Source organism: Lygodium microphyllum, chromosome 19 (assembly GCF_053477565.2).
Source record: "Lygodium microphyllum isolate KBCC chromosome 19, Lygodium_microphyllum_v1.1.10, whole genome shotgun sequence".
NCBI lineage: Eukaryota > Viridiplantae > Streptophyta > Polypodiopsida > Schizaeales > Lygodiaceae > Lygodium > Lygodium microphyllum.
In genome coordinates this window covers 48,302,399-48,316,174 of record NC_141153.1, presented here as the reverse complement: position 1 = coordinate 48,316,174, position 13,776 = coordinate 48,302,399, and the positions used below count along the sequence as shown (strand labels likewise).

At 40.7% G+C, this 13,776-nt stretch overlaps 1 protein-coding gene across 3 annotated transcripts in view; it reads left to right on the top strand.

The window, feature by feature from the left end:
* The window catches only part of LOC148019840 (protein FREE1-like), a 37,927-nt gene extending 25,318 nt beyond the window's left edge, over positions 1–12,609 (top strand). For all 3 annotated transcript variants that reach the window (XM_087700037.1, XM_087700035.1, XM_087700036.1), the window contains exons 4-10: positions 10,291–10,422; positions 10,513–10,671; positions 10,747–10,812; positions 10,911–11,021; positions 11,116–11,208; positions 11,744–12,046; positions 12,143–12,609. In XM_087700037.1, coding sequence (XP_087556163.1) covers positions 10,291–10,422; positions 10,513–10,671; positions 10,747–10,812; positions 10,911–11,021; positions 11,116–11,208; positions 11,744–12,046; positions 12,143–12,217 — 939 coding nt within the window. In that variant the 3' untranslated portion in view covers positions 12,218–12,609. The remainder of the gene's footprint in view (positions 1–10,290; positions 10,423–10,512; positions 10,672–10,746; positions 10,813–10,910; positions 11,022–11,115; positions 11,209–11,743; positions 12,047–12,142) is intronic.
* Positions 12,610–13,776: the final 1,167 nt, after the last annotated feature.

Here is a 13,776-nt window from a genome sequence, read left to right as displayed (position 1 = left end):
ATTACTTGTCCTATCAAAGAGAAATCTTGGCAATGATCAAAGCCATTAAAGCTTTTTGCTAATTTGTGGAATTTGTTCCTTTCACTATACGAACAGATCTCCAGCATGTGCCAAGTTATCTTACTAAAAAACAACCAAATGAGATTGGCAATAAACGACTACTAAGGTGGTCCCTCTTTTTTGATGCCCTTGATGTAACTTTTCAACATATTCCGGGCATACACAACACTGTGGTAGACCTTTTGTGATGCCAATCACCTTGACCCACCTATTTTGTAGCCTTTTGCTTTTTGTACAATATTCCATGTGTACTATGTGCCAGCAAGTATGTACTAAAAGATGCGCACTCACATCCCACTAACATCAATGATTGTTTCCACTACCATAACCTATTTTACATCCCTTGTAACTCATTTGAGGACACGAATCAAGAAGAGCATTCTAGCATTCAGCACTCAAGCTTTGTATCCTCTCCCAAGCTTTTTTTTCAGCCTTGTACTACTCAACAAGCTAATATACGTCTTATTGCTCATCTCTGCTTCATCTTGGCTGCACCTTAAGTGTTCGTTTTTTGTGTGTTGTGTCGTCCCTGTGTCTATATCACCGCTTCCACCACGCTGCTTTGTGTTTGGTATCAGAGCCATTAACATAATACCATCTGAGAGAAGTAAGGTTGTTAGTGACGTGTGAGGTTTTGCTTGTTGTTAGGCAGTGATGCTGTTGTGCTGTTGTTTGAGCGTTTTGTCCTCAAAGTCCAGTAAATCCTCATGGCTTCCTCCAACCTGTGGCAATGTGTTTAGCTTTGCATTCAAGACACTGTTCGAGTGCTTCAAGTCGTTGGGAAATTCAACTATCATTGTGGATGAAGCAGACCCCAGTTCCAAATGGATTTTGCTAGACATTGGTGCTGCACATATTTATGGTGAGAATCAACTTTTCAAGTTCAAGGCTTCCACAGTTTATATAGAAGATCAAGGAATTCTTACAGTGGGAGATACATTAGCAGAAGACCAACATGTTAATCTATTGTCTCTAGTCCTTCCCAAAATACAAAAACATCAACAAAAAAAAGATTATCCTTATTTGCATTTTGGGTATATCGCCAGAGGCATTATCTCCTTGTTCCGTAGAGGTCTTAATGTCTCATGTATGGCTGCAATATTAGATACTAGGCATGTAAAATTGATGGATATGATTGTAGGTGCTGCTGTGTCGTCTTTGTTCAATGGTGCCATTTTCTTTGAGCTTTGCCCTAATTATGTTATAGCTATGGATGATCCATACCTCCTTGAATTACTAATGTTGCATATCAGAACTATGGGTCTACAGATGAAAGTCTCATCCGCTCATCTAGCGATTCAATATAGAATGGTCTTTAGGTGTATGTCATTAGCTATTCCCAGAGTAGTAGAAGGCATCAACTCCTCTAAAGATAGAGGGCAAATCATCATCATGAAATCGGATGAAAGGACTCGGCGCTTTCTTCCTGATTGTGTGAATTGGTCGGAGATTGAGCTACTCCATGAGTGGCAATTGGATATCTCCTCCCTTAAGAAAAAAGAACTACTACCCCCTAGAGTTATAAAAGTACAAAATATCAAAGATAAAACACTTCATCTTCCACAATGCATGGCTCCTGAAACTGTAGAAGAGAAAGCTCTACAAAAACTTCTTGTCCAAGGTTAGCCGCAGCTCAGAGTATCCCTATCTCAAAGAGCAAATGTGTTAAAATTTCACACCCAACCATGTGATCATGCTCGCATCATACATGGAATTTGCCAGCATTGTAAGAAACTCATTGACCAGGCCTCCTCCATTATCAATGCCGTCCAAGAGTTTGAGTATGAGAACAATAAGTACAAGGCTGCTGTGTACTTAAGGCCACAACATTCTGCTTCTTGAACAGCGGAATTACAAGCCTCTAATTGGACACATCTTGCTCTTACAACAAGCCTAATCAAGAAGGTTGATACTCTACACCAAACCTGTGATAATATTGTTGTCTTATGTCAGCAGTTAGTCAAAGCACAAGTGCAATCTTCATCAGTTCCTAGCAGTGCTTCTTCTTCTACCAATCCTTCTCCATCCACCTTGCTGTCCTTCACTCCTACTACCGATTGGAATGCTCTCTACTCCGAGATTACAAAAAGGTTAGAGTTCATACTTTGCTTCTCCTTCACCAGGGTCCCTTAATATGCATCAGGTTCTACTTGTATCAGCTAAAGGTAAAGGAAAAATTATTACTGTCTCTGAACAAGGCACTAGTAAAATTCATGAAGGAACCTATGATGTGCCTTCTACTTCTTATTCTGTGCTTGACTTGAATCAAGAATGGCAAGACTCTCATGAGTCTGATGACAATTTAGATGGAATCTTTAAGGAGATACAACTGATTTATTGCCCTTCTCTCATGTTTGTCATGAAAGGTGAAACTCCTATGCAACAACATAGTTTGTTTCAGTCTTCCTTACACCGCTAGGAGATACTGTTGAAGAATTGTCAGAGTATCTTGAGCTCATGTCTCCTGAGTGGTCTAGACCATGACTATAAAGTTGCTTTTGATCATATTGATGAGTATGTCTTTGAGAGAATTAGAAGACAGAGGGAAAAAAATCAAGTTCTGGACCAAATGCACCTATGTATCGATCTAGAAGACAAGCAACGGTTAAACCCTTTGATAAGATCCCATAGGTTTTGGGAGTTTAAGACATGCCTCATCAAATTGGACCAAGTGATGTAGTTAGACCCGTTGAAACGAGTTTTGCACTGAATGAGTTCTTAGCAGTTGAGGAGCTAGAACCATGAGGTGTCGGTGGAGGGGGGTAAGTGTGATGTGGTGGTGGAGGATAATTAGGGGGATAAGAAATAGGGTAGTCAGAATGAGTGCCAATTACTGCGGAGGCACTGGAACAAAGTGTTTCCATAAGGTGCCAAAGGTGTAGATGAAGGCACTGGGACATGGTAGCCCTGCTGTCTAAGAGTCGACTGGGGCACTATAGAATGACCAAGTGGTCCACTAGGTAAAGTCATAGAGGCAAACTGTGGTACCAAATGATCCACACTCGAAGAATGCCCTAGAGGGGGAAAACTTGAAAGTATGTGTGTGGGAGGATGAGCTCCCATCACGGGTACACCACTCAAATAGGAGAAAGGAGTCGTCCTAAAGGCTGTGCCTAATGAAGGACCCCTCGGTGTGGTGTGTGGTGGAAACGTAGGTGTGTGCAACGGAAGATGAGGGAGGGATGGGGTGGGATGCCAAGTGGATTTGTGATGGGTGTAGATGTGGGAAACATCATTGGTTCCTTTTGTCCATTAAATGCAACAAAATGAGATGTACCTACTCTAGTATGACTATGAGAAACAAAATTATTTGAAGGAAAAGGAAGAGTAGGGATACTTACAAGTTATTGCTTCTTTTTCTTACCGTGTTTGGAGTTTTCAAAGAAATATCTATCTTCCTTGTTACTTTCAAACCAAAAGATGTTATGTATTACCCATTTTTCAAGAGGATCTCTCAAACCATGAGGAATAGACGAATTAGATACCATAGAATCAGGAACAAGATTGTGCATACCTGGCGTTGGAGAAAAGAAGTAAGATGGAAGTGGTATGTAATCCGTGCTAGTTTCCACTTGAGGATGGCTAGTCTGAAGTGGAGATTCCGTTGTATTTGCATGGTCAATAGTTCTATGCATTGAATCTAAAGGAGAAAACTCAGGCTTACCTTCAATCTGCTGCTAAGCCCTATGCATAAGGATGAGATCATACTCAGCGGTTGAAATTTGATATGCTCGATGGGACTGTTTAAGTCAAGCTAATGCATTTTTAGCTCAACAAATAGGAGGTATATAAGGTCAACTATACGTTATGCACAGGTACGCTTCAAACTCCTCTTTTGTCAAGAGACTAAAATCTAGAACATGAGAATAAAAAGAAGGTGAAGGTGAAGGTGGGGTGTCGTCTCCCTTGCTGAGTCCAGAATGCCTCATTCAGGCCTCCAATAATGGAGAATCACGATCAGACATCGTGGGATCTTGAGAAGAGAATGTCCAAGACAAAATGAATCAGTAACGTGTCATTCATGTACCTCACACAAAACCAAGCCTCCACAATATCAACAAGATACTCTTTACAAGAGTATCGGCTCTGATACCATGTGTAGATATGCTAGGGTTTACAATATCCGCAAGATGCTCTTTACAAGAGTACCGGCCCTGATACCATGTGAAGATATGCTAGGGTTTGCATTGAGGGAACATACAATGTATGACCATGAGTGAAACACAAAGACTCAAATAGTGACTTGCAAAACTCAAATCTCGAATGCAAAATGCAAAACTCAAAGCTCAAAAGGCAAAAGGTAAGAAACACAAACACAGATAGAGAAAGAAGAGAACTTTGAAGTGAATGAATGAATGCAATAAATGAATGTAAGAGTATATGGAATGCTCAAGGGCAGAGTAGTGAGTGTTGGAGTGTGATGTCCACCAAAGATGGACCTCAAGTGTTGTAACCACCAATCAGAGCTGAAGAAAGTGAGGAAATTGCAAAACACTAAACATCAGAGGCTATAGGATGCCTAGCAATAGCAGAGGAAGAGGTAGAATGATGTTGGTAGCACTTGAAACTATCGAATGCAGCAGCAGGAACTATTGGCTGAGTGTGGAGCCTGTTGCCAAGAGCTATGGACAGCAAACGCAAGCTGATCAAACTGAGGAGAGAGGCCACCGATGGCAGCAGATACCAAATGAAGAAGTGTAGACCATACCAGGCAGCAGGGTGGTAGTAGGAGAGAAGTCGTCAGGTGTTGGGTGGGCTGATGGAGAGATGACAGTAGTCATGAGGGTTGGACAACCACTACGTGGAACGCTGATGGCTGAAACTAATTCTAAGAGTGGTGACACAACTTATAACTTGAGTTGTGTTCACTCTAAGAATTGAAAAAGAACTAAAGACTAAAACATTGGGCATTGCCCATAGAATTGGAAAATTCTAACACCCCCCTACAGTGCCAATGTGGTAAAATATAGGAATGATCAATCACCAAAGGGTAGCAAGTTTAAGGACTTGGTATAAAGCCTCAACCTTCTCAGGAGATAGTGCCTTGGTGAAATGTCTGCAACATTTTCATGTGTAGGAACATACATCAAGTTGATCTCTTGCATAGCATCTCTCTCTGACATAATGGTAATGCACCTCAATATGTTTTGTGCGATCATGAAACACAAGATTTCGTGCCACTGCACTAGCACTTTGACTGTCAGAAAGAATGGGTGTAGGACCCTCCAATGGTAATTGTAGATCAGCCAACAATTTGCGCAACCATGCACATTCCATTATTGCCGTGAAGGCTGTCTTGTACTCAACCTCACAGGACGAGGTAGCCATTGTAGGCTGTTTCTTGCTTAGCCATGAAATGCATGAATGGCCCATAAAAAAACAGTGTCCATTAGTAGACTACCTACTGTTTGCATCATCGGGCCAATTTGAATCATTGTAAGCTTGTAATTGCAAGTCTCCCCCCCGGGAAATAATAATGCATGTGACTGAGTACCTTGTAAGTATTTGAAGATCGCTTAACAACTTGCCAATGTATAGTTCATGGGCATGCATATACCTACTTACCTGAGATATTGCATATTGAATGTCAGGGCATGTGTTGCAAATATAAATAAGACAGAAGCCAATAGCTTGACTGCAACATTAGACATCTCTTCACCATCATGCATAGCCTGCTTTAAGCTTGGCTCCATAGGAGTGCACACCGGTTTTCAATCTTGCATATTAAACCTATATAACAACTTATCCACATACTGTAATTGTGACATGATGATACCATGCTGATTTTGGGTGAACTGAATCCCCAAATAATAGTATAGACAGCCCATATCTGACATAGCAAATGCATGTTTTAATTCAACCTTGAAATCTGCAGTTTTTGCTTTTGGGGGTCTAGTGAGTAGCATGTCATCTACATAAAGAATGATAATCAGCAAGTCCCCTGTCACGAGGACGTGAAAATTTGATGCTTTGCTTATGTTTAATTGACATTTGATTAAAGGATTAATCAAATGTGCAATTAAAAGATGCACATGTGTTGCATATGTGAGGTACAAGCTACTTTTTACCGTTGAAGGCCCAAGGACCTTGTGAAAAGATGGGTGTCAAAGGCAAAAGTTGTAACAAGTTACATTTGTTAGATTCTAGGTGAATTCTGGTGTCAGTTTGCCCCTAGGACCATTAATTGGCCATTAAGTGTCAGTGGTGACACTAGTGACTAGGCATTAATTAATGGATTAATGCTTGTCCAAGGGTCAATTAATGCATGGGACCACTTTGGGTTGCAAATGGCCTAGCCAATTAATTTTTGGATGGGCAAGGTCAATTTTCTGGGAATGAATTAAGGGCTGAATTAATTTTCAGAATTAATTAATTCTGAAAATTCGTTAAATGGCTGGAAATTGCTGAAAATGGATTAAGAAAGTTGCCACATGGCAAAGCTTTCCCATGCAAGTGGGGGAAAGGCTAAATAGGGCTGAAGGGAGAGAGAAATCTCGTTTTTTTTCATTTTGGAGCTGTTGGAAAGAGGTGTTGGATTGTTGCTGCCAGCTTTTGGGGCCAATTCCCAGCCATTGGAGACCATTTTGGTGATGGAGATTGCATATTCTTGACCTTGGGAAGCTGGCAATTGCTGCTAATTCACTTTCTTCTGAAGATCACAGTCTCTGATGCTCCTATTGTTGTTGGTGCATCCGTTTGGGGCTGGTACAGCAGGGCAGCATCTGATTTTGATCGGTTCTTCACGACAAATCTCAAAATTTTCTTTCTCTACAGCATTCTCTCATCTCCTTCAGCCTATGCTCAGCCATTCTCAGCAATTCTTAGCCATTCGGAGGAGATCTCAACCATTTTTGGTGGGCTGATCTGTAATTTCTGCAGTAAACCCTAATTTACAGCAGAATTTAGGGTTTAGCAGCCACCTTGGGATCCGTGCCAGAGATTGAAGGCTCAAGGGACTGAAATCAGCAGCTGATAATTGAAGATTATCAAGGGATTTCAAGAGCCAGCCCATTCTAAATTGATTTGGGGCAACATTTGGCCAGCCAAGGGTCAAATTGGAGAAGAAATCCTGCGTGAATCAAGGGGCAAATGACGCAAAAGGCTTGCTGGTCATTTATGACAGCAAGAGCGATTGGTTAGTAGGAGGAGATTGAAGAATCTCAAGTTGTACTCCTTCCAATTGAATGAAAGCTAAAGAAATACCGCAAGGGGCGTCAGTTTTGGGGCCAACAAGGAGTCTACTGTCCAAGAATGTTATGGTAAAGTGCGTATTTTCTTTTATGTGCATTTATTTATTGCTGTAATTAACTCTTAAATCAGGTTATCACCACCCATTCCAAGAAGGAAGACTGGTTTCCCCCCCCCCCCTCTCCCCCCTTCTTCATTCTTAATGTATAGAGTAGGAGCAGTTGGTCTGTTTTTGAACCCTTTGCTAGCCAAATATGCATCAATTTTAGAGTACCATTCACGAGGAACCTGTTTGAGACCCCCCCCTGGACTGTTTTTGAACCCTTTGCTAGCCAAATATGCATCAATTTTAGAGTACCATGCACGAGGAAGCTGCTTGAGACCATAAAGAGCTTTGTTTAGCTTGCATACCATGAGCTCTTTCCCCTTAACCACAAACCCTGGGGGGTTGTGACACACAAACATTCTCATGCAAATCCCCATTCAAAAATGCTATCTTAATGTCCAACTAATGTACCTTCCAACCATAATTTGCAGCCATAGTAGTTACACATCTCACCGTACTCATATGGGATGTAGGAGCAAAGGTCTCTTCATAATCTCCAGGAGAGTTTGTAACAGCCATCTCGGGATTCAAGCCTCCAAACCAATTTGCCCCTTGGTTTGCTTCGGGATTTTCCTTCATCTTGCTCCTTAAAAGACAAATTCAGACCCAAATCTGATGTTGGTTGGCTCACCTCTTGAATCTCCTTGAAATTCCTAAATTTCATAGTCTGGAGTTCCAAGTCCTAGACCCTCAATTGTGAGCACATATCCCGAGGCATCTGTCAAAACCCTAATTTTTGCTGTAAATTAGGGTTTATAGCAGAGATTGACTAAAATCTCTTCCTCTAATGGCTCAAATTGCTGGAAAATGCTGAGATGACCAGGGGATGAGAGAGAATTCTATAGAGAAAGATTTCAAAATTTCATTGTGAGAAACACTGGTGCAAACTCATCCATCGCTAAATACTTAAACAAAAAAGGATAAAAATCCACCACAGACGGCTCTAATGTACTGGCCATTGGTTCACGATACGAATACGTTCGCTGAAAACTGTTGTTGCCCTACTCAAATAGCCATGGAAGCTATCACCTGTAGCTTAGGACCACCAGAAAGACTGTTGCCCCTTCTATATACTGTCATCTACACCAGAAGAACCCTGGGCTGTTGTCACCTGCTCTTAGAGGGCTCTGAACTGCTGTCACACGCTATAAGACCGATCCTTGTTGGCTGCAAATCATGTTAACAACCTCTCCTTGCTTTCTAACAGTCTCCTTCTCTCTCACAATGGTTGGAATAGACTTTCACTAGCCCCTAAAAACGTTTTTTCCACTTGCATGGGCAAGTTTTGCTAAGTGGCAGCCTTCTAATCCAATTTTCTAGCATTATCCAGCTTATTAAATTAATTCTCAGAATATTAATTTTTAAAGTATAATTTAATAATTATTCTAGTGCTTAAAAAATCAATTCCACTAGCCAATAATTAAATAGGCTAGGCTAATTTGTCTTCCAAGTATCATTGAGCAATTATTGACACTTAGATCGGCAATGCCTAGTCTCTAATGTTACCATTGATATTAGTGGCCAATAAATTGGTCTAGGCCCAGATTTGACATTGGGTACCACCTAGCACGTGTCAAGCAAAACTTAATTACAACTTTTGCCTTTGGCACCCATTGCAATGTTTGGGTCCTTGGCTTGTTACCATGAAATAACTGCCATGTGCATCACGTGCTAAACAACCTTGCACATTTGATTAATAACTTAATCAAATGTTATTGGCAAAGCGCCAAAAGGTTGAAAAACACTTGATCGTAGGAACTTGTAACTCAACAAGAATGCACCTAGTTAATTTGCATAGTGTACCATTATTTCTCAACCCATTGTCAATCTCTATGAGCGCTTTCTCTTTAAGACCTCTTGTTATTTTGTTATTTATCCATCTTCATCCACCATATGTTAAGCTTCATCTCCATCATGTCTTGGTTCTTTACACATTGTGTTTTCTTTTCGCCGTTGTATAGAGTGTCTAGCTAAATGGAAAGATCAACTTTGATGATAGTTCCACTTGGTGAGTGGTGTTTAAAAGTGAGGAATGATCTAGCTGAATGGCTTCCCAAGTTATTGTTGATCTTATGAACCACCATAGAGGTGTGAAAATTGACTGAATCATACAATTGAGAGGCAGTGGGGCATTTTAACACAATGCTGAAAAGGACAGGTTATAGGTTGCTGTGATGAATTTCCAATATGACTACAAGCTGGCTGACTACCAGCTGAGTGCTAAAAAGTACAACTGAAAATTGTGGTAATTGAAAGCAAGTGAAGGTTGCAGTCATTCATGCTTATTTTACACCTCCGCATTCAGGGGCAAGGCCAAACTTCCTTAGGTTTGTGGAAGCAAAGAAGGCAAAAAATTATCTTGGGCATATGAAAATAAAGAGTGCAGGCAGCACTTGAGTGGACATTTTCAAGGATAAACTGTGTCAATTACCTTTCGCTGTCATAGTCTTTAGCTAGTTTATACTTGTGAAAACCTTGTGTACTGTTATATAAGATGTCGCAGCCCTGGGGTTGTCAATTTCCATGGGTATTTCAATTGAATAGGTGAGCAATACTCTGCCATCTCACCATTGGCTTTTATCAATCACTTGCAAAGTGATGTATTGAATATTAGATGGAATTATATATGAGACTGTTCTTCTATGCCTTCAGGCACAAGGCCTAGCAGCAGTCTGGTGAGCCAAGTGTAGTATTGAATCTGATAGGAAGTTTTAAGGAAAAGGTGACCTTGTTATCAAATAAACCATACACTTGGTGTGTCATCTTCTTAAAGATACCTACTATAAGGTATCTGGGTACAAAGTTCGAGCATCTCTCTATTCCACTGGTGACTGATGTATTTTTGGTGTGAGTAAGACCTTGACGGCAAATATTTTATCGCATTATTTGCATTCAAAAATATGTTTCTCAAGCGTTTCTATTTGTTAATTTAACAGGTGAATGAACCCTCAGTTTTCACATTTTGGGCAAAAAGTGCTGTTGACATAGAGCCAAGAAAGATAAAATTGCAGTCAGGCAGCTATACAACAAACACTATTTTAGACACCTTGACAGCAGCTTGCGTACAGGTTTGATCTTCTACATTCTCAACTATTTTGTAAAAAAGGGGAATAGGGAAAACTGGATTCATGCAATTGTCAATTTGGATCCTGTTTCAGTTTTCAGAGATGGTGGGCAAGGATGGATCTTTAGATTCCAAGCCAGCAAGTGACATTGGAAAGGGGACAGAACAAGCTCAAGAGAAGAAAAGGGCCGGCTTTGCAGCTTGGATGACATTGAGGAACAGACAGACTATTCCTGAGGAGAAAGATCATTGGGTAATGCAAATTTGTGAAGGAGCTCCAGTCACGCAAAGTGCTTTAGTACTTTTCTAAACTAGCTTTTCTTTGCAGGTGCCTGATGAAGCAGTTACAAAATGCTCTGCATGTTCAAGTGAATTTGGAGCATTCTTAAGACGGGTTTGTTTTTGGGAAACTCTTAGTGGGTGCATGTCTCTCATTTCTAAACAGATGATTATTGATGCTATGCTTTTTATTTTATTGTTTACTGCAAACAGCATCATTGCAGAAATTGTGGTGACGTTTTTTGTGACAAGTGTACACATGGAAGAACAGCTCTGACTGCTGATGAGGATGCTCCAATTGTGCGAGTTTGTGATCTTTGCTTGGTAGGAAATTTTCTGTTTATTCTGTTGTGTAACGTGTTATGCTTATATGGCGAGTTCCTTTTGTAATCCTGTTTCTGGCCTTCTGGCTTTTCAGGCAGAAGTTACTCAAAGGTTGAGCAATGCAAAACAGCTGAGCAGTAAGCCTCCTGCTCCTCGAAGTCATGAAGATCTGGCCAAAAAGCTCCAGGTTGTTCATCTGGCTTTGCTTTTTCTGACTTGAGCAAGGGAGGGAGAAACGTCCAACAGTCATAAGACCTGTGAGCATTGATAATACTCCTCTCATGTCATGTTGGAGATTGTTGGCAAAACCCTGCTGTATCTGACTCACCAAAAAGAGATCAATTAGGCTACAAGATCTGTGACATGGGATTGTAACGTCATGTCTGACAATTTGCTGTAGATCACTGACTTTTGAGAGTGTTGGTTGCCCCTGATATATCTGGCTCATCAGAGAGGATCAGCCTCTTAGAGGGTGGTCTGTACAGATGGCAAACCCATCTGACTCGCTGAATAAGGTTTTAGCCTGTTAGAGGGGGGATTCAACTGAAACTTGGGTTTAAACTTGCTTGTAAAAAAACAACTACCGCAAGGCAAATTTAGCAGTTTAGGTTGCATCGAGGACAAATGGTAGAGAAATGTAAACCAAGTAACTGCATGTTTCTACAGAAAATATACGGTGACCAACTTATTTTAAAAAGCTATCGATGATTCTGTTTGAGCAGGAGGAGCTGGAACGAAATGCTCCAAGGAGATCAACAAGTAATCCTTTCAGCAGTCATGGAAAGGAAAGATCCACACAGACAACAATTTTGAACTGTAATGCTTGTGGTTCCATCTCTCTGGTAAATGAAAATAGTTCGAGGTGTCCAGCTTGTGGAGCAGATACTTCTGCAAGCCGCTCTGGAAGGGAAAGAGGCTCTTCAGTGAAGAGTTCATCCATTTCTCGGTCAAATCAGTCAAACTTTGAGTCCTCTGGAAAAAGAATGCGAGAGGTGGCTTGCCCCACCTGCACAGTTCACCTTCAGGTGAGTATGTTCTTGTATGTTATATCACCTCCAAGTTGCTCTCACAAGGCCTCAGACACAGGAATCAGTTAATACTTTCTTTTTTTGCGACTGCAGGTTCAGGTCCCAAGCTCTGGCTCAGAAACTGTAGAGTGTGGTATCTGTCAACATCCTTTCCTTGTGAGTGCATAATGAGTTAGGAATTCCTTGCCAATTTACTGTGGCAGTTGAATGGGTATTTGCTGAAGCATCATGGTGCATGATGTTTGATGAGGGAACTGAAGTGTCCATCTTGTCTTCAGATCAAGTTACAGGCACATGCTTATGTACATCTTAAGAGTCACCCTTTTTCTGAACCTTTTGCTTCTATTAGGTCTGGTTCAGAAAATCAGGAAATCCCAGGTGCTCTGTTGCAGGGGCTTCTGTTTCTTTGCTGTATTTATTTACGGTTATACATGCAATCAGCCACAGCTACAGTTTGTCTGTATTTTCAGAAGGCTTTTCAATTTAAAACGTAATAGCTGACCACTTGGTTTGTACCTGGCATTGTCTTAAACTCTTTCCATATACATGGGTGCTTTGGACTTGTGGTTTGTCCAGTAGTGTACATTGCAATGTTGTATTAATGGGAACCGTTGGATTCCTAAAGAGTGTTATCATCAATACACTCTGTTCAAGTTGAAAAAAATGCAATATTGATGGGAACCGTTTGATTTCTTTATGTTCTATATTTTATGGAAACATGGTCAATCTGTCTATGTTCTTGATGCATATCAAGTTTGGTAGTAGGAGGGCATCTATATTCCAATACCACCACAAAGAGGTGATTGCAGAGTAGTAATTGAGGTTCTGTTCATTTGGGAGGTATTAGGGAGTGGAGGCCATGTTCCTTCTGCAAATGTACCAAAGGATAGAAATGCTACAGTACAAATCTACAGAAATTTACGAAGTCTAAAACACCTAGACCAGGGAGTTAATGCTGTAGGGCATATTCCCAATGCCTTCCATGCGCATAAAGATGCAAGACTATATCGGGGGAATAACTGACATACGCTTTTGTTAGGCATCCATGATGTAGAAAATGCTGTTGGCCTCCACTTGCCCTGTTGATCCCTGCTGAAGTAACACTACCCCTAGACCACAATAAGCATCTGAAGGTTGGGTACAAAAGGGTGGACTTGCCAAAAGATTTTAGACTTTTGCAAACTGGTTGATAGGGGTGTGCAAAAACATTTACATGTAGGGTTTCTATGTAATGAAGATGTGCCAAAGTATGCATGCACATTTTTCATGTTGTTTTATAAGCCAAAATCGGATGAAGGCTGCCATATCTAATATAAAAGTAAAATAATTGAACTTTGCTCATTTGAGAGGCCAAGGGTTAAACATTTACCTTGAATGTGGGAAACTTGCATTACTTTGGAAAATCACCAAAGCTTGTGCATTTCAAAGGCCAAGTTCAAAAGTAGAGGGGGAAAGTTAGAACTTGCTTTGCTCGAGTAGTAGGTAGCTAAAAGCTTTCTTGTTTGGAAACTCAAGTGCTAATAAGCTATTGTAAGCACCTTAAGTGCTAACTTCTAATAAACTATTGTAAGCACCTAGTAATCAATTTGAAAGTGCATTCCCCACAAGCATAAAGAGTAACACGATAGAGTGAACAATCATTTTGCCCTCTAGAATTGCAAACCCTTTCTCAAAAAGTGTCAGATGTGCTCATCATAACAATGGATTTGATGTATAGTGGATTGTGG